At 39.5% G+C, this 21,912-nt stretch overlaps 1 protein-coding gene across 1 annotated transcript; it reads right to left on the minus strand.

Moving 5' to 3' along the window:
* Positions 1-16,365: 16,365 nt before the first annotated feature.
* On the minus strand, positions 16,366-18,062 carry LOC113427784 (cytochrome c oxidase subunit 5B, mitochondrial-like). The gene is given in 3 exon segments (XM_087950695.1): positions 16,366-16,478; positions 17,622-17,919; positions 17,922-18,062. Coding segments are annotated over 2 exon segments (396 nt in total). The 5' UTR covers positions 18,034-18,062; the 3' UTR covers positions 16,366-16,478; positions 17,622-17,635.
* Positions 18,063-21,912: the final 3,850 nt, after the last annotated feature.

Here is a 21,912-nt window from a genome sequence, read left to right on the forward strand (position 1 = left end):
GGAAAGCCCAAACCGCAGTGGTTTGGGCTTTCCCGACTGCCTACAAACTTACCTTCCTCCCGTGGCTGGTGGCAGAGGGAAAGGTGATCCAGTCAGGGCAGACCCATTGCTATTTGGCTCCTCGCCAGCCTGCATCTCATCAGCTGCTGAGGCTCTTGGATCACGGCTTCTGAGGGGGAGTGCAGGAGGCAACCTGGAAGCATGAGGCTTACGCCGCCTGCATCGCCCTCTGCCACCACGCCCTTTTCTGACAAATCAAACACAATCCAAAGGGAACAGAAATCTTGTAATGCTTTTACAAAATAATTAGCTGTGATAAGCACTAGCCTTGCCAAACTGTGCGTGGCTTGCCAATAGATAACAGAGAAGAAATAATTTGCAATACAAAAATGTTCAAATACAAACTCAGGATACTGGAATGTCCACGAGGCTGGAGTCTCAAAACCTCTTTGCCTTCTGCAAAAAACATTTGTTTCACAGCTGGCTTTTATCTTCTAGAAGGAGGAGCCACTAGCTTGCAGCCTTACTCCCGAGTCGCCCATGCTATTGTAGTTGCTCTTTCCTGCCAGCAATCTTGTGTGCATGCGCACTTGGCATAGGCTCCTCAGGAACCTCCACATCACTGATGCCAGCCCACACAATCTCTGAAGGCATCAGTCCACTCCCCAATTGTCCTGGCCCCTCATCTGAGTCCTCGCCCTCCTTAGCTGTCCCCACCTGCTTCCAGCTAACCACAACAATGGGTCAGCTCTGGCTCACCTTTCTCTTGGCATCAGCAAGCCAGGCAAGTGGGTGGGGGAGAAGCTGAATTGCGCCCTGTGAGGGGCCCACCTCCAGCACTCCTCTGCCACTCCCCCTTGCCTCTTAGCGCCCCTCTAAGTCATCCCACCACCCCCCAGGGGGTGGTACCGCTAACTTTGAGAACCACTGCACTAGAATAAGTGACTATTTACTTTCAGTTTGATCTGCACACGTGTCTTTTGACTGTTAATATTTTAGAAATATAGCTAGGGAAAGGCAGTTCAGTTTCCATATATAATCACATTCTCTTTGAGATTGTGAGAGTTAGACCTGTCCCTCAAGAACCCAGGTGACAAACCATTGGAAATGCTGTGTGATGGGCTCAAACAACCAGAATGTACAATTGAGAATGTAGAGTAAGTGTGTCAGATCTGCTATCATGCCACTTCATCCCTACTTTGCTTTGTTGCCATCCTGCCATAAAGAAGGGGGTGCGGGGGATATGGGTGGGGCATGACAGGAACCAGAAGTGCCAACCAGATCTGTCTTTGTTTATGCTATCACCATATGCTTTAGTAAAAGTATATCTTTCACTACAAATGTACTTGAGGGTGTTTCTTTCCTAAATGCCAAAGCTGGGAGAAGTGGCCTGACATTAAGCCAGTCTGCAATAATGATCCACCCAGAGACTCGCTTCTACCTTGGGGAGCATGCATGGAACATCCATCCTTAAGAGTGAGCAGGAGGAAATGGAACCCTGGGAAGAAGCCATTTTTAAACCAAGGAGCAACGGAACTAGAGAAAGAAGCAGAGACCCTGGAGGAGCAACAAAGACCTGGTGGTTCATAGGGATTGGAAAGATATAGGAGTGGGAAGAGAGACCCTCCAGGGTAATCTTTGTCCAGGAAAGCCACAGAAGCCATCACAAAACACTGACCACTGAGGAGGATTGTGGGGCAATGGAAGGTCAACCTGACCCACACAAGATCATATTCAAGGCAGGTGATTGACTTCCTAAGGGATGCCTTTGACAACCTCAAAGCCCTAGATAGACAAGAGTGGCCAGCACCATTGCCAGCACCACCACCCAATGTGGCGAATGCACCAGCCCTCATCTCGACAACTCCAGTACAGAATGCAGAATGGCCCCACCAGTCCAGCCACAACCTCCTGCATGGTCTGCCCCTCCATGATCACCAATGCTGGAGGTGAAATTCAACAGCTACCTAAATCAACTGGAGTTTTTCCTCAGCCAAGTGGGGAATTGCATGCAGGAGTATGGAACCGAGTTGCTAAATGACCTAGGCAGGATGCGACATATTACCATTACTCTAGAAGGGCAGGACACCAGATGGTGGCCCTTCACGATGATGTGGCAGAGCTACACAACTTTGACAGGTTCATGACCTATGATTCAAAGTGATTTGAAGACCCCCCTCAGGGCCTTTAGACCCTTGATCAAAAAGCTAGAACCAAAATCAAAACTATCAAGCCGGACAAGCAACCCATTGTCACCTTCATACAAGAGTTCTGGAGTTTATCCTGTAGGCTAACAGACTGGCCCTAAGATTTGATGACTGAGTGCTTTCAAGATGACCTAAACAACAAGGCCTTCTGTATCTTTACCTGCATGTCCAGAGGTGTGCCACACATCCTCTAGGGATAGTACACCCTAGCTGGTGAAGTGGAGATTGACCTGATCAAATCCCATTGGTGCACCATCCGAGAGCAGCGATGGTCCTTCACAACAGAACCCCCCATTTGCAGAGTCACCACTGCTTTCACCGCAGCAAGGAAGGTCATTGAGCTGCAGACTGCCACGCACTCCAGGCAGCTTCCAAACCCACACAATGATGGGGTAAAGGTCCAGTGAGACCATGAGAAATGGCATACAAAGGAGTGGAGGTTGTTGAGTTTACCCCATCACTGGGCAATGGGGATGGAACCCCAACCCGAAGATGAGAGTGACAGCAGAACAGCTGAAAACCCATTGTTAAATCGCCCCATGATACCAGTGACAATACCAGTACAATTAGAGGTGCTTTCGTCATGGAGCAGGGATCCCGTAATTGCCAAGTATGGCTTGGGCTACAGTAAGTGACTCTTTTTTCAATTCAGTTTGATCTTCACAACCCCTTTTTGTGATGGTTAATATTCTATAAATATATCCAGGAGAGGCAGTTCAGTTGCCTTACATAATCACATTCCTTCAATTGCTATAAGAATACCTTCCTGTTAGTTTTTCACAAAATTATTGTAATTTTTGTTGCTATTCTCCACAGGCTTTCTGGAGAGATACTGACCGAATCCTCCAGCAGGCATCTTGCAGAAGTCCTCAGGAAAAACCAGAGATTGAATGTATTATTCTTGTCCCTCAAGAACCCAGATGACAAAGCAATGGAAGTGCTATGTGAGGGTCTGAAACATCCAGAATGTGCAATAGAAACGCTTGAGTAAGTGACTCTTTTTTCATTCAGTTTGATCTTCACAGCCCCTTTTTGTGATGGTTAATATTCTATAAATATATCCAGGAGATGCAGTTCAGTTGCCCTATATAATCACATTCCTTTCAATTGCTATAAGAATACATTCCTGTTAGTTTTTCACAAAATAATTGTAATTTTTGTTGCTATTCTCCACAGGCTTTCTGGAGAGATACTGACCGAATCCTCCAGCAGGCATCTTGCAGAAGTCCTCAGGAAAAACCAGAGATTGAATATATTAGGCTTGGCCCTCGAGAATCCAGATGACAAAGCAATGGAAGTGCTATGTGAGGGTCTGAATCATCCAGAATGTGCAATAAAAACGCTTCAGTAAGTGACTCTTTTTCATTCAGTTTGATCTTCACAACCCCCTTTTTGTGATGGTTAATATTCTATAAATATATCCAGGAGATGCAGTTCAGTTGCCCTACATAACCACATTCCTTTCAATTGCTATGAGAATACATTCCTGTTAGTTTTTCACAAAATAATTGTAATTTTTCTTGCTATTCTCCACAGGCTTTCTGGAGAGATACTGACTGAATCCTCCAGCAGGCATTTTGCAGAAGTCCTCAGGAAAAACCAGAGATTGAATAGATTAGTCTTGTTCCTCGAGAATCCAGATGACAAAGCAATGGAAGTGCTATGTGAGGGTCTGAATCATCCACAATGTGCAATAAAAACCCTTCAGTAAGTGACTCTTTTTTCATTCAATTTGATCTTCACAATCCCTTTTTGTGATGGTTAATATTCTATAAATATATCCAGGAGATGCAGTTCAGTTGCCCTACATAATCACATTCCTTTCAATTGCTATAAGAATACATTCCTGTTAGTTTTTCACAAAATAATTGTAATTTTTGTTGCTATTCTCCACAGGCTTTCTGGAGAGATACTGACTGAATCCTCCAGCAGGCATCTTGCAAAAGTCCTCAGGAAAAACCAGAGATTGAATAAATTAGACTTGTCCCTCGAGAATCCAGATGACAAAGCAATGGATGTGCTATGTGAGGGTTTGAATCATCCAGAATGTGCAATAAAAACCCTTCAGTAAGTGACTCTTTTTCATTCAGTGTGATCTTCACAACCCCTTTTTGTGATGGTGAATATTCTATAAATATATCCAGGAGATGCAGTTCAGTTGCCCTACATAATCATATTCCTTTCAATTGCTATAAGAATACATTCCTGTTAGTTTTTCACAAAATAATGGAACTATTATGTGATGCGCTGAATAATCCAGAATGCACAGTTTAGAAACTAAAGTAGGTAAGGCATTTTCCTTTGCAAAATCCTTTATGATGGTTAATATTTTGAAAATATATCCAGAGTGAGGCAGTTTAGTTTCCATAGTTTAACACATTACTTTCAGTTTCTTTATAAATGTAATACATGGTTGTTTCCCAGAATTAGACCACCATCGCGATGCTGCCGCCGCCCTCATCCTAGCAAGCTTTCCCCACACCCCACTTGCCTAGCTTGCTTAGCCAACAGAGCCGAGGCTCCATGCAGCACTCATGGCCTAGCAAGATTCCTCCCCACCCCACCTGCCTGGCTTGCTGGTAGCCGTGAGAAAGGCTGGTCACTGCTTGGGTCCCACCTGGAATTCTCTGCTGAGCAGAGCAGTGCAGCAGTCAATGGGGTGAGCCTGCGGGGCCAGCGCCTCGAATGCAGCGATGGCGGCACATTGGGAAAGTAGAGCAAAGCTACTTTTCAAATGGGCCACCTCTGCCGCTTTTGAGGCGCCGGCCCTGCAGGCTCACCCCATTGAGCCCACTGCACCGGAGGGACCTGCCCAAGCAAGTCCGAGCAGAGCAGTACACCAAGTCAATGGGAGAGAGAGAGAGAGACCTGATGCATCAGATTGAAATGAGGCCTAGTTTACAGGCCCTTTTCCACATTGAAACATCTTTGCCAGCATCTTGCCAGCACATTGAAACATCTTTGGCTTCTATTAAAGGTTTTGTGGATGAAACATGGTCAAACCTATCAGGAAGCTCTCACATTTTGTTGAGGCTTTAAACAAGATCCATTGGACTAGACCTCCATCCTAAAAAAATAGTTTTCCCCAGTGCATTATAGTGCCAACTCAGAAGTAGGCAAAACAAAAATGTATTGGTAAATTACAAAGAGAACACACACACACACACACTCCCTTCTATCCCTGCCGGAGCAGGTGATTGGACTAGAATAGATATCTCATTATTTTTCTTCTCCCTCCCTCCCTCCTTCTTTATTTCTTTTTTTTCTGTCCCTTCCTTCCATTCTCCCCTCTTTCTTTGTCTATCCTGTTTTCTCTCTGTCCCTTTTCTCTTTCTTTTCATCCTTCTCTCTCTCTTTCTCTCTTTCTTTTCTCTCTCCCTCTCAGGCTCACCCCATTGACTTGGTGCACCGCTCCGCTTGGACTTTTTTGGGCAGGTCTCTCCAGTGCAGCGGGCTCAATGGGGTGGACCTGCGGGGCCGGGACCTAGAACACAGCAGTGGCAACGCGTTTGAAAGGTAGAGCAAAGCCAGAGGTCGGTAATTTTTGCTGCAAAGAATCACAAAAGCCTCTGGGCTATGCATAAGAAGACACACATATCAATGCAATTCAGCAACATAAAATAAAGAAATACAAATAAAACAAATCAACAAGAATCGGCAAAGCATCTCTGATTAGATTCTATTCACTACTAGAATGTAATCAGAGATGCTTTGCCAATTCTAGTCCAATGACCTGCTCCAACAGGGTTAGAAGTGGGTGTATGTCTGTGTGTGTGTGTAGATGCATGGCTGTCAAAACTCCAAAAACAGGTCAAGTAGCTCTGGGGAGGTCAGTCATAAATATTTGAACACTTGCTAAGCAACTGGCTATTAAGTGAGGACCACTTGTATTTGGTTTGCCAGTCACCTGGCCATGTCCATCCAGTCACATGACCACCAAACCACACCTACCTGGTCATGTGACCATGAAGCCATGCCCAGCCAGCAAGCCACACCCAGCCAGTCACGTGACCAGAAAGCCATGCCCAGTCAGTCACGTGACCAGCAAGCCACACCCTCAAATTAGGCCATGCCCACAGAAATTTGAATCCCACCCCTGGGTGGGAGGGCACCGAGGATGAGTTTGTAGCATCAAGGGGGCAGTGGACTGAAAAAGTTTGGGAACCACTGATCTATACCATCCATCATTTTCTCTTCAAGTATCTCCAGAGCTCCTGCCAAAATTTCTACCATTATTCCTGTTAAGTTTTCTCCCTTTTCTTCAATATTCTGGAATCTCAGGTAGAATTCATCTCTCTCGATCTCCCAGCCCAGCATTCCTTTTCCCTTATCTTGTTCCACCGTTGTCAATCTACTGTCTATTTCTCCAACTTTTTTATCGGTCTGGTCTCCATGTTGTTCTATTTTTTTGAATTCTTTCTTCATATTTTATCATCATTTGGTGAATATTCTCAACTTTCTCATTTGTTTTCATTGTTCTCTCTTCCATTCTTTCCATCCTGTCTTCCAGACGTTTACCTTGATCTTGTATTAATTGCCCTATTATTTGTAGTGTCATCTCCTTCCCCTTTTCCTTCTCCTTGTCCTTCTCCTTCTCCTGCTGCAGATTTGGACTTAAAGAAGAGGTTTATTTCTTCATGATTAATTGCAATCTGAATCAAAAGTGTTGCACAAAACAAATATCTTCAGGTTCTTCAAACCCTAATCCAATAGGCGAGGAAAATTAAAAAATAGTAAAAAATTCCCAATGAAAAAAGAAAAAATGCAAAAAGAAAAAAGGAGAAAAGAGAGAGAAGAGAGAAAGAATATCAAATGGGAAAAGGGAAAAAAGAAAAAAAAGAATAGAACTAAGTTGGAGAGCCAGGCTTCAGGCCTTCTTCTTTAAAAAGAAAGAAGAGAGAAAAACATTTTTTTATAATCCAACAGTGAAACCAAAGTCAAGCTGACAACACAGAGTTCCCAGTTGCAGACCAAAATAAGTCATAAAACAAGTTACTTCCGCCCCACACTGTCCAAGGCCTAATATCTAATATCAAATTTATTTATTTATTTGATTTGATTTGTCAATCGCTTACAAGATAATAGATATAAGTACTGTATAAACATGAGTAAGAAGATAGGAAATAGGAACAAATAAATGGGGACAATAGGCATAATAGGCACGTCCCTTCCAGGCCTCTTAGGAATGCTATTCAGCAAGAGTATAGTCCAAGGTCACACCAATCTTGACTCTTCAATCTCCAACTGCTAAAGTTGTTTTCCAAGAGGAACACCTGTAAAAACATTCATCCAGTGCTCTTCTCTTTATCTTAATAAAAACAACTGATGGGTGGTAGAAAGATTCCCACCAGTTTCCATAAGAAAATTTTTTTAAAGGCCTCTGGCTGGCAGTCTTGCATAAAACATTTAGTTATCAGCACTGTTTAAAGTTATAGAAAGAAAGAAAAAAGTCCAAGCAGATTAAAATAAAAGGTTTCTTTTTGGGAGAAAAGGAAAACTAATAAAAACACAAAAAGAATAATAGTAATTGTAAAGTCTCTCCTTAAAATCAAAATTAAAATTTGTATTATTGTAACAAAAGTCCAGTCCAGCTAGTTTAAGTTCCTTATTAAAAATCAGTAAAAAAAAACTTAAATAACACCAATTCTTCTGACTTCAGGTTTAATTTCATTGCTTATTCTTCTTCTGTCTTCAATATTCTTAAATCTTCCCCTCCTAGGGTGCTCTCTCTTTTGCAATATCTCTGGGATCAACAGGCTGCGCTCTTCTTGTTCACTTTCTCTACGGGACGGTTTTGATCCAAAAGGACCCCCCCGCTGCAGTGGTATCAGCACCGGATCTGGAGCCCCAGAATCACACGTCATTTCATTGTGACGTCAGCCCTGCCACCTCAAATTTTCAGATTCCTGTCTGCAGGTTTTCTGGAAAGAGCCTGAGTGCATCCTGCAGCCGGTATCTTGCAGAAGTATTCAGGGGAAACCAGAGACTGAGTCAATTAGAACTGTCCCTCAAGGATCCAGATGAGAAAACCATGGGACTGTTGTACTAAGTGCTCAAGCATCCAGAATGTAACATAGAGACACTACAATAAGTGGCCATTTTCTCTCTCTTCATTTTCATGTGCTAACAATCTCTTGAATGTTTATCTTCTGGAAATATATCCAGGATGAGGCAATTCTAATTGTAATATATAACTTTCTGTTCTTTCAATGGTACATTTCCTGTTTCTTTTCAAAGATCTAAATGCTGAAACTCTCATGATTATCTTTCAGTTGGTGAAATAGTGTATTATGCAGCAACAGGCTTGTTTTTTTAGTAACTTACCTCAAATTGATAACTTACAAAATTGTCCAAAATGTAGGATCCCTTTTTCCTGATGGAATAAAATTTGTTGAAGTTGTTCTTGTTTCACTCCTATTGGCTTCTGCTGTGTTGCTGCTGCAGTCACATGATCTTCATTTTGAATATTCCATGATAGTTTTCAAGCCAATCTCATAATCCCTTCCTCCCTCCTGTCCCCTAACAGCAAGGCATTCACTCATTGTTTGGCCCTTTAAAAAGCAGCACTTCGAAGGTGCATGAAGAAAAGGACTGGATATTTTTATGTTTGTGTGCCCTTTCTCTGGCACACAAACATGCACTTGTATCTATATCCCATTTTTGTTTAGAAAGTCAGGGAAAATGAGAACTACATCCTTCTATATTTCTTCACATTCACCTGTGAGGTAGATTGGGCTGAAAGTCACCAAGTGAGCTGCCATGATTGCAGATGGCTTAAGAACCGGATCTCTCTGGTATCAGTCAAATACATTAGCCACTGTACCTTTGTCTTTGGCCATCCTGTTTCATTTTTCAACTGCTTCCAACTCTGTAAGTAGAGGCCAGCACATCTTCAGGCACCAGAGATTAGGTAAACCAGTCCTGGTCTAGCCTCCAGATGTCATGTGATCCTGTTTCTCTTGTCTGTAAGATATCTCTTACAGCTTCCTACACTTCAATAAAGAAGCCAGCAAGGATTCTAAACTTTTTTTCAGGTGAGAGCAACAATGTACAACATTGTTCTAAAATTAAATTAAATATCAATATCATCAGCATAATTATGCCACATGGAAAAAGAGAGGGACATCATAGTCAAGACATTACACCAAATGTTGGGATATGGCAAGGAGGAGAATGGAGAAAGAAACTGAATGGATAGAGTCCTTCTGTGATTATAACTTTGGACATTTAATGCCAGATCCCAAGCAGCAAGCTAAATTTATTCAAATTGACTTCATGGATCCTCAAATAAGCAATGCTGTGGATGTCCTTTCTTGGTGATTGGAGGCTGTGAGGGTATGGATGGGGGACTACAGGTTTTGACAAATTCTGGTAAGACGGAGTGGCTCTGGGTAGGCAGTTCTTAGAGAGGGTAGCATTGCCATGGAGAGACCCAGTGATGTGTGGGTTTTCTTGGACTCCCAATTCCTGCTCAAGGAACAGGTGGCAGCCATGGCTAGGAGGGCTTTTGCTCAACTTCAGGTTGTACACTAGTTATACCCCTTCCTGTATTGAGAAGGTCTCCTTTCAGTCATTCCAGGAACTGCCCAAACTGCTCATGTTGCTGCATTCTGGACTAGTTAAAGCTTCTGGACACTCTTCAAGGGTAGCTCCATATGGAGTGCATTGCAGTTGTCTGCCTGAGAGATGACCAGGGCATGAATGACGGAAAGGAAACAGAACCAAAATTATAGACATAAATAAAATAAAATAGCACCTGTGAACCCTCACATCCTCCCCTGGGCTATATAATCATAAGAAAGGATCACCTATCCATTAGGGCATCAGGATGGCAAAACCAAGTTTTTAATGCCTTATAAAAGGCCAGCAGAATTGCGGTAAGCCTGATCTTGAAAGTGATGGTATTCTAAAGTAAGTGTGCTACATATCTTAGAGGGTTTTTTTTTAACTATAGAGGATTTTAATTTAAATCAATTCAAGTTTAATATTTTACCCCTGTTCTTTAGAACTATAGGTTTCTTGTTAAGAAAAATATTACTGGGAAGCTACAAAACCAAAAGTTGATCATAGGCTTGTCTGGGCAGTGGGCTGAGGATGAAGCATGCCATGAAAATATGGCCTTTAGAAATGGTTAAGAGTCATTTTGAGGTGATGTGAAGAAAAGTTCAAAGCATCAAACATAGCTGACTTGGGACATTGAGAGTGAGCTGAGAGTTTTATCAAAATGTTGAAATGTGTCTCATGCCTCTTACATACTTGCAGGTGACAATATGATGCATATTTTGTCATTTGCTTCCTTCACCGCCATCTCTCTCCCTTCAGTGGCCACGTTGTCTTTTATTTTAATATGATTAGTATAAAATCTACTTGCTCTTCCATCTATGATCAGGTTAGCACTGGTGTTTTTCCCTTAAATGTATCTAATGAAGGCCTTTTCCGAACTGCAGTAAGAGATCCTAATCCAGATTCACTGTGGAAAACAGGATACCTCAACTTCTCTTAGGGGTGGCATTTGTTGGCCATCTTTTTCCTCCTGAGTTTGCTGGCAGAGCCCCTTATTAACTTTTAATAAGAAGTAGCTATTTAAACTAACTGTAATTTCCAGCCTCCCAGATGAACTCTGCCTACCACATGGCAACCCCTTCATGTTCTTAGTCTATCCTTTGGGATCTAGCTATTCAGATCTATTGGCTTTAAGTGGAAAGGAAGAAAACAAGTAGACCCTGAAATTACTATTCAACTATTGTGATATTGTAATATTGTACTATTCAATACCCTGTTTCAGTCTTCCAGTATAGGGTAAGCCCAAACTCCCCCATTTTTCTTTAATTTTTCACACTTTCATTGTATTTTAAAGTTCTCTAAATAAATAAGAGGTGAGAAGTTATAACTGAGAAATGTTGCATCAGACTAGTTGTATTTGTGAAACCATGTAGCTAATTAAGCTTTTGGGGATGTGATATTTATTATCTCTGATGCAATCTTTCTCTAGGCAAGTAAGCCTTAAGTAACAGACCAAAATAATCTTTAAATATGTGTTAATTCTTGATTTTTCTCATTGAATATTCATTTGAGACAATGTGATTTTGATAGTTCTCTGTCCTCTGGTTGCTTTGCATGTGATTAATATTAAAAAGCCATTATTAAATTTTATCATTCTTTTCTAAAACAATAAAATTAATTAGTGTATAACTAATGAGATTGATCCATTACAGTATTTGGGGTGGTGGTGGATTTCTTACTCTAATTACATGTCTCGTCCTATAGGATCAAGAGGTGACACTATAGAATTAGTTTCATTTTGTCAGATTCGTACCCAAGCTGGGATGTAGTGCCAGAATTCTTCAGAGAAATAGTAACCAACCCATAAGTCCAGAATGTAAAAATCAGTTTGGAACACATTTGAAATTAAATGACTTACAGCACTATAAAGTATATTTTGACTATAATAATGTCAATTTTTAATGTCACTATCTCGTTTCTTTATTTCAAATGTGACAATTGACATAGAGATCACTCTCATGCTGTTTTCTTTTATTTTTCTCTTCCTGATTTCTTTTAACAAAGAGTCTCCTATATCAACTATTTCTGGAAGTCTTCCGGATAAAACTTTTGTCTTAACTCAGAATTAGCCTTTACATCAAACCACCAAAGACCCCCCCAACTCAGTGCAGCCCTTTCAATTTGTTCCTTATTGACCCCCAGTCACAACTTGGACAGGTGATGAAATCGTGAAAGAGAGCTTCTCGGCTACTGATTGGGCAGGGAGAATCGAGCTATATCAATTAAAGAGGGGGAAGGGCATTGCTTAGATTCTAAGATGAAATGAAAATATGAGAAAGCTGTTTGCTTAGTTATTTTTTGGGGGGGCGGAGATGAAGATCAATTTGAAAAACACTGGGATACCAAGGATAAAAAAAAAAAAAAGAAACATACACCCTGTTAAATTGTAGTGATAGCAAATCTTCTCAAAGAGACTGGAAAGCAAACTTTTTGATCAGACAAAACAACCTGGAATGAGTGAAAACAAATCACCCCTGAAATTATCTAGGATGAATCAGATTATTATCAGATTATAATCTCATTATAAGGGATTTTTCCTGGGAGGTTAACATACTTTTTTTTAAATTATAGGTTGAATGGAAGATATATTAGACAGAATGGAAAATGGAATGAAACACCTATAGTGGAATCTCCAGCTAGAATCTGAGGAGGAGTGAAGAGGCTGGCAAGCTCAGAGTCCTTGTGTAGCAGGAAGAGGCGCAGACCTGACCACTTTCAGGATCCCTGAAGCCCTAATCTGGCTGGCATCTAGGACAACTTGCTGCACCAAATCGTCATGGCCAACTTGCCACAGCCACCTCACCACGGGACAAGAGTTACACTAATGAAAGAAATGGTGGAATAGAATCATTAAAGAAAGGATACAAAAGGAGGGACAAGGTGAAATGTGAATGACAAAAATTAAAACATTTAAAAATTACTTTAAATAATTGAATTGAATGGTTGAATTGTCCTGCGACAAGTTGGCTGGAGTGAGTTGACTGTGGTGTTAGCTGTGGCAAGTTGTCCCATTCTGATCTGGTTGTTGCCAAGAGAATGCAGCCTATCCAGTGAAATCTTATCATCTCAGGGTTCCTTGCATCTGACAATGGCTAAGCCTCTGGATGCTGTTTCTTCATGCTTCTTTGTTTGATTGATCTATTTTTATTTCCATTCTGAATATGGTAAAGAAGAGTTGGAATTTAACAGACAGGTAGTCCTCAATTTACGACCACAATTGAGCCGAGAATGTCAGTTAGTAAGTTAAGACGTTAGTTACATGAGTTTTGTCCCCTTTTAACCCTTTTCTTGCCACATCATAGTTGTTAAGTTAGTAACATGGTTGTAAAGTGATTCTGGTTTCCCCATTGACTTTGTTTGTCAGAAGATCACACAATGTGATAACATGACCAGAGGTGGTATTCTGACGGGTTCTGGAGAACTGGTAGTGGAAATTTTGAGTAGTTCGTAGAACTGGTAAATATCACCTCTGGTTGGCCCATCCCGCATCTATTATCTGCCTCCCAAGTCCCAGCTGATCAGATTAGCTGATTGACTGGGTCGGATTGGCTGATTGGCTGGGTCTTCTTTTGTTGCCCTGAACAGGAGAACGGAGCTGGAAAGCAAGTTAGTGGGATGGGGAGGGAATGGGGATTTTGCAGTAACCTTCCCCTGCCATGCCCATCAAGCCATGCCACAGCCACTAAGCCACACCACATTCACCAAGCCATGCCCACAGAACCGGTAGTAAAAAAAGTTGAATACCACACTGAACATGACCCTAGGACACTGCAACCATCATAAATATGAGTCAGTTGCCAAGCATCACATGACCATGGGGATGCTACAATGGTCATAAGTGTGAAAAATGGTCATAAGTCACTTTTTTCAGTTCCGTTGTAACTCCGAACGGTCAGTAAATGAAGTGTTGGAAATCAAGGATTACCTGTATTTCAAGTGAAAGTCTGAAGAGCTTTCAGGCACTCTACTGGTAGTCTTCTACTTATGTAATGACCATTTGAAGTTAGAATGACCATGAAAAAAGTGGCTTATTTCACACTTACAACCGTTGCAGCATCCCCATGGTCACATGATGAACATTTGGATAATTAGCACCTGGCATGTATTTATGATGGCTGCACTGTCCTGGGCTCATGTGATCACCTTCTGCAACTTTCTGACAAGCAAAGTCAATGGGGAAGCCAGGTTCACTTAACAACCATGTTATAAAAGCAACGATTCCCTTAACAACCATGGCAAGAAAGATCATATAACATGGCAAAATACATTTAACAATTGTCTATTGCTTAGCAACAGAAATTTTGGGCTGAATTGTGGTTGAAAGTCAAGGACGACCTGTAATTTGAATTGAGGACTTTTCTCTCTTGAGCTGAAAAATTCCAATTTACAAGAAGGAAACCAGTTTATGGAAATTGGATTTGAAACTTAAATCAAATGATGGTGTAATAATAATATAATATGATATGGAAAGTTGATTAATATAATATGAATGTAAATTTAAATTCAAGAGGAAATGGTTATATATATTGTGCACAAGAATTATGTACCAACCGACACACTGTACAATTGAAAGATGGTTTTATTTTGTTGTTTTATGTTTGTATTTGTCTATGTTTATTGTTAAAAATAAAAAAAACTCTTTATAAGAAAAAAAAAGAATGAAACCAGTTTATGGAAAAGTGGACAATAAATCATAACGATACTTTCCATTGTGAGATATGTTAAGTTCCTTTGAATAGAGGAAGATAACATTTTTTTTGCAAGTTTTATTGGTTTTTAAAAACAAACAAAAACAAACAAAACATAAAAAACATCCAACTTTCTTTCATAAGTGTACAAGCAGTGTATCGGTTGGTTTACAAATTTTTTGTGCATCCATTTCATAATCTCAATTACAGTTACATTGCATAATAACTCATATTATCAATCAAAAATTGAATACCCTAGTATCACTATTAAACAATCATTTGACTATAATTTTGTTCATTCATACTTTGCGAGATAACTATAATTTACTTAGTTTATTTTATAACAATTCATATAATCCTCCCGAATCTATCCTAGAAACATTTTATAGATATAATAATAAAAAAGAAAAGAAATACATCTTTATATATTCATTATTTTCTAAAATTCTACATATTCTATTATTGTATTTTATTATCTAACCATTGATAGAAAAGGTCCCAAATTTTGTAAAATTGTTTATCCTCTTGTTCTCTAATTTCAAATGTCAATCTACTCATTTCAGCAGATTCCAATATTTTCTTAATAGTTTCCTCCTGCGATGGTATTTTCTCATTTTTCCAATTTTTAGCAAATACAATCCTAGCCGCTGTTAATACATTTACAATCAAATATTTAAATCTTTGCTGTATGTATCAGGTAAAATTCCCAATAAAAATATCTCTGGTTTCAAGTCTATATGTTTTTTTGTCATTTTTTCCAACCACATGCGGATTTTAGTCCAGTATTTTCTAGCATCCGCAGGAAGATAACATTTCTTGATTACATGCCATAAAGTCTGTATCAACTTTTAGCAAGCACATAAATTAAAACTATTCTGTTTACTTTGATTTACTGTATAGCTATGGAGGAATTTAGTACTTAGAAAAATGTATTGCACCCTCTCCTTCCCAACCCCTATCAACCATCTGTCACTTACCTTTTCAGTACTGTAGATTGTCTTCTGGAAGCAGCTGCTCCACCAGGCAGCCTTCGTACACAGTGGAGGCCACATGGCTCTGTTCCAGAATGGGCAGTATTTTGGAGTAGCTTTCAAAATGGCGCACACTTCCAGTATAATGCCACATGGTTTCAGGAGGTCAAGGGCTAAAATGACCTGATTTCCTTCCCCAATGCGATCTCCAGAACTGCTGGAAGTGTTGCCTACTTCCAGGATGGAGCCCTGTGGTTTTCACTGTAAGAAGGTTGCATGGCAAAATGGGTGCTTCCAGGAAGAGATGTAGAATACCCCCCACCCCCCCCACCCCCAAAAGGTGAACAATTGTAGACAAGCATGAGTAGGCATGGGTAGGAACCAGAGGCTTGGAAGGGTTCATGTGTGAGTGGAGAGATGGTGCAGTATGGGCCTGGATTTGTGTTAGGCCTTCCAGGGCATCTCATTCCTGAAGTATTCTGTGCTCTGCTTAACAACTGCATGGAGGAGAGAAGGGATGTGCGTTAAGTGAGTTGCTTGCTTAATGACCGTCACCACCTGCAACCATAATGGGCAGGCTCATATGATCCATCATGATAATAAGTTGAGGACTACTGTATTTCTGTCATAATGTAGAATCCTGCTCTGAGAATATAAAAACAGAAGCATGACCTAGTTTCGGTAACAATGAAAGTTAGTGTTTATCTGCTATGCTTTAGTAAGAACTTCTCTCTCTCTTTCTCTCTCCCCACCCCCCCTCTCTCTTTCTCCTCTCTCTCTCATTCATAAGAATTATACTTCTTGCTTTTATGTTGAACTGCAACATTATGTATACATTTGATTTCATTTTCTTGTCTTTCTATATTTTTACTCTTAGATTTTTTCTGAGACTCAAGTTAAGTGGTCTTGAAATATATTTGCGTGTGTGTGTGTGTGTGTTTTACACATTGGGTCAAAAGACTTTTATTAAGCTGCAGAAAATACAGGACCTCATAACTTATTCCAGATTTTTGGCTCAAGCCTGTGTCCCCAAAAAGTTAAGAATTTGGGTTTTGCAAACTTTCTTTTTTCTTTTTGTAAATTTTATTGGTTTTTAAAAACAAACATAAACAAACAAAACATAAAAACATCAAACTTTCTTCCATAAGTATACAAGCAGTGTGCTGGTTGGTTTACAAATTATTTTGTGCGTCCATTTCGTAGTCTTCAGTTACACTTACATTGCATAGTAGCTCATATTATCAATCGAAAATTGAATACCCTAGTATCATTATTAATCAATCATTTGACTATAATTTTATTCATTCATATTTTACGAGATAACCATAATTTACTTAGTTTATTTTATAAGAATTCATATCCTCCCAAATCTATCCTAAAAACATTTTATAGATATAATAAAAAAGGAGTACATCTTTATATATTTATTATTTTCTAAAAATCTACATATTTCATTACTGTATTTTATTGTCTAGCCATTGATAGAAAAGGTCCCAAATTTTATAAAATTGTTTATCCTCTTGTTCTCTAATTTCAAATGTCAATCTGCTCATTTCAGCACATTCCAATATTTTCTTAATGATTTCCTCCTGCGATGGTATTTTCTCATTTTTCCAATTTTTAGCAAATACAATACTAGCCACTGTTAATACATTTACAATCAAATATTTCAAATCTTTGCTATATGCATCAAGTAAAATTCCTAATAAAAATATCTCTGGTTTCAAGTCTATATGTTTTTTCGTCATTTTTTCCAACCACGTGTGGATTTTAGTCCAATATTTTTTGGCATCCGCACAAGTCCACCACATATGGTAATATGAGCCAGGTGTCTGATGACATTTCCAACATTTTTCGGATTTATTCTTGAACATTCTTGCTATTCTTGTTGGGGGGAAATGCCACCTGTAAAACATCTTATACATATTTCCTTTATATGCTGTTGACATTGTCATTTTATAATTTTGAGACCACAATTTTTGCCATTTCTCTAAATCAATCCCATATCCAAAATTCTTCCCCCAAACAATCATAGTTTCTTTAACTTGTTCTTCTTCTAGTTTAATTTCTAATAAATATCCATACAGTTTTTTAATCACCTTTTCATCAGTACCTGTCAAAATCTTATCTAGATCAGTCAATTTATCATAGAAACCTTCTGTTTTAAAATCTTTATCATACCTTGAATGTAGGGTTTTGCAAACTTTCATGACAACTTGCAAGGAACCAGTTTGAAATGGGCCCCACACGAAGGGCAGCGCTCCATTTTGTCTTTGTGAAGCCAAATGTAGTACGTCTCCAGAGCATCTTCCTTGCAGATACAGCCCATGAGCCTCACGTTTGTCAAGGAGGGGACAAAATGGGGGTCGTCTTTGGTTCCCCCGCACGGTTTGGATGGATATACTCCATAAGGATCCACTCCTTTCTTTATAGTATCCAAAACTTTCCTCTCTATTCCTGTGGCCTGTTCTTCATCAGTAACCATACCCTGGAGCTGGCCTCACGAGAGCCCACCACCAGAGGCCCCAACCCTTTCCCCAGGGCAGTCAGGCCCACCCACAGAGCCTGCAAGGCTCCAGAGATCCGCAGTAACCTTGACGCCATCACAACGCTTCAAGCGTGGCCGCCTCAGAGACACCTCTTCCTCCTTGGCGATGGGGTGGGGGGAGACTGGTTTTGAAATATTTAGAATGTAGATTTATGCCATAGTTATTGATAGGAGATTTCAAAACAGAGAAAATCTAATAAGCAAAGGATTAAAAGATGAAGCTTAGACCTAAGAAGTCTAGGTAACGATCACTTAGTGAGAAGAAAAACTTGGAATCTAATAGATATTTTTCTTATTTGAAGGGACATTTTGATCACTGATTTTTTTCCTTGATTACTTTGATTTACCAGTGATTTTGACAGTACTGCAATTGCTTCATTTTGTTGTAACCATTGGTCTGCTTCTATCATTATAAAATGTATTTATCACTAGAAAAGAACGTATTTAGCTCAAAGTTGAACTCAACACGTGTGTATGATTTTGCATAAGGTTTTCATAACTTTTCTGTAACTTGTTGCTGGTTTGCCTTTTACCTCAATAAAGTTTAAGCTTTTTTAAGGTGCAATTTAGCACATGAGGCTCCTTTTGTGGAACAGTGGAGCTCTCACCAATATTCCTTGCTTAAGGTACACTACCTCAGTGAATGTTCAAACTTACAATAGTGCTGAATGAGGGGTATTTACAAAGGGCCCTTGTCAATGGTGGGATTCAAAATTTTTTACTACCGGTTCTGTGGGTGTGGCCATGTGACTGGGTGGGCATGGCTTTTTTTTTTTTTTGCAGCCACCCCTACCCACCCATTTTTGGGGACTTCTGGGCCTGAGAGGAGCCTCTGGAGGGGCGTTTTTGCTCCCAGAAGGTTCCTCTGGGGCTCAGGAAGAAAAAAAATGGAGCCCGGAGGGGGCATGCAGCACACCTCCACACTCCGTTTTGGGACCTTCCTGGCCTCAGAAGAGATAACAGATAACAGATAATCAGAGTTGGAAGGGACCTTATAGGTAATCTAGTCCAGGGATCACCAACCTTTTGGACCTCAGGGACCACCAAACTCATAATTTTAGATCCCAGGGACCACTAACCGGTTCTGTGGGTGTGGCCTAATTTGTGGGTGTGGCTTGGTGGTCATGTGACTGGCTGGGCATGGCTTGAATGAAAATATAAATATTTATATAAATATTGGACTTCCGGTTTGCTAGCTTGCGGCGGCGGCAGGGATTTGCCACTGTGCGATCCCTGCTGTGTTCACCGCCAAGGTTCCCCCGATCCATTTGGATCTGGGGGATACAGCTGCCCTGTAGAGGCAGCGGAAGATAGGGGGGATCCGGCAAGGGGTTTGGGGGTGCCGCAAACCCCCTCCCCAGCCGGCTAAACTCCCTTTTCCCGAGGTGGAGGAACGGCGGTCAGCAATGGCCGCCACGAAGAAAGCTGCAGCCGGGTAAGCAAGTGCAGGAGGGAGAAAGCTGAAAGAAAAGTTAAAGTTGCTTCTAACTGGGACAAGATGGGAGAAAGTGATTTGGAACCTTGAAAGCTGTTAAGTATCTATTGTTCCTTGCAGAGTTACAAGCTGTGAATACCTTAAAGGGAAAAGTTTTTTTTCTTTGTTCGACTCTCCTTCCTAAAGTGACAGCGGGAAAAAAAATCTTTTGGCTGTGAGTGGGAAGGGAGAGTGAAAAAAATTCTGAGCAAAATTTGAAAATAAGGAGAAGATTGCCTAGAATTGCAAAGAGTTTAAAAACTTCCAAAAATATATTTGAAAAGGATTTGTGATTACTTTAACCCCAGAAAGAGAAAGTCAAGAAGAAGAAGGTATCTAGAAGAAACAGTCTGTTTGGATTGTTTGATGATTTTGGAACCTTTGGAAATTACTTCTGATTAAATCATCTGGGTGGTTGTTTGGAAAAACTTTTTCTCTACACAATGGCATCATCTATGGATGAATTGGAACTTATATATCAAAAATTTGAAAGAGAAAAACAAGGAGGGGACGATGGTCTTGACACTATTTTTCAATACTTGGAAATGTCGGTTTATACTTATGTGAAGCAGAATGAGGATGATGGGGATAAAGAAGAAGGAGAAGCCATCTTTGATGAACAAATTACTTTGACTGGAGAAAGAGAAAAGCAAGAGAAAAGGGGGAAAAGGTCTTTAAGATCTGGAAAAATAGCCCAAAAAGAGAAGAATAAGGTGAAAAGGGGACATTATGTTAAGAAACAACAGAAAGGGGGAAAGCAGAATAAAAGGGAGGTGGAGAGACAAGGGGTTAAAGAGGATAAGGAGAAGAAGAAACAAGAAAGAAAGGAAGGGATGAGAAGTCCTAATGGTGGGGAGCAAGATGTTAAGAAGCAATTTTTTTTTAGAGATAATGGATAAGCTTTATGGTTAAAGGGATTCTAGAAAAGTACATAAGATTGCATTTTTATACTTGTATTTAGAAGTAAACATAGAAAATTAGAAACAATATGTAACCTAAAATGTGATAAAATATTTAACATAAACAAGTGAAATTTTTGTTAAGAAAAAGGGAGTACTGTAATGAAATATGATTCAAGATTGTGATGTGGGGGGGTAATAATTGTGGAAAGCATAAGTGTTCCCACAAAGGCATGATATTCAATTGAAATGGATAAAATGTTTAAGATAAAATGATTGTTAATATTAATAATTAGAAGATGGTATATTAGCAAACCCTTTGTGAAATGAGATTTGAAGTAGAAGAAGGAGGAACATTTCAATGAAATATTGAGCTATAATATGTGATGTGGGGGGGGGGGAATAATTTTGAAAAATAGGGCTCTCATAAAAGCATGTGATTTAATTGAAAAGTAATGAGTTAAACATCTAAGATATGAATGAATATCAATATTAATGAATAGATTTGTATTATTTTTGATAATATAGTATAATTTTAGAATGTACCAGACAGAATCCCAATGTATGTTATGTATTTTATATTAAGTACTATAAATATAGGGGAAAAAGATAAAGGCATCATACTCCATATAGTGTATAGGAGAAGTACTTCTTTTTTTTTTAAAGAAGAAAAATAAATGATTGGCTGGAATAGAACAGACAAAGAATAATAAATATTACGATATGAATTGAGAGGAGATAAAAAAAATTGAGAAAATTTAAAGGAGAGGAGAAGTTATATAGAAAATTGAAAATGTTAAGAAGATATGAAATGGTATGTAAAATGAATATGAAATTGAACTTGTGTCTGTACCAAGAGTTTTAACCCGGGAATAAGCTACTTTCAGAAAAGATATTTTTTATACTTTTATGTTTTGTGTTTATGTGTATTTATGTATTGTTTGTCTTGAAAAAATAAAACTTGTTTTTTTTTTTTAAAAAAAATATTTATATAAATATTGAATTTTTTATAAAAAAAGAGCAACTTTTACCCAAAATCAGGGAAAGTAGGCAGTCAGATTGAGTTGCTTACAGAATCACAGATTCATTCAGAGATCTATATATCTGCCATTGGCTAGCTCAGTCTGTCACATAAAATTTGCTTGCAAGCAAACTCACAAAATTAACTCACAACATACCATGCATGTAAATATTGAATTTTTTTTATAAAAAAGAGCAACTTTTACCCAAAATCAGGCAAAGCAGGCAGACTGAGTTGCTCACAGAATCATTCAGTGATATATCTATCTCCCATAGGCTAGCTCAGTCTCTCAAATTTGCTTGCCGTAAGTCTGCACTGAATTGGCTTGCAAGCAAACCTTCAGTCTTAAGGGAGGTTTGGCGGTGCTGAGCTGAAGATCTAAAGACTAGCTAGAAAGCAAGAAATCAACCATTTCCTGCTTCCTAGCTAATCTAAATCTCCCGGCACAGCAGAAGAGATGATGGTCGGAAAAAGGAAAAATAACAATTTAGCAGGCAAGTTTATCGGGTAAGGAGTAAGTGGGCAGGGAGGGTTTCCACGG

Source organism: Notechis scutatus, chromosome 1 (genome assembly GCF_049901735.1).
Source record: "Notechis scutatus isolate UNSWTSFEM ecotype Mainland chromosome 1, rNotScu1.2, whole genome shotgun sequence".
Lineage (NCBI taxonomy): Eukaryota > Metazoa > Chordata > Lepidosauria > Squamata > Elapidae > Notechis > Notechis scutatus.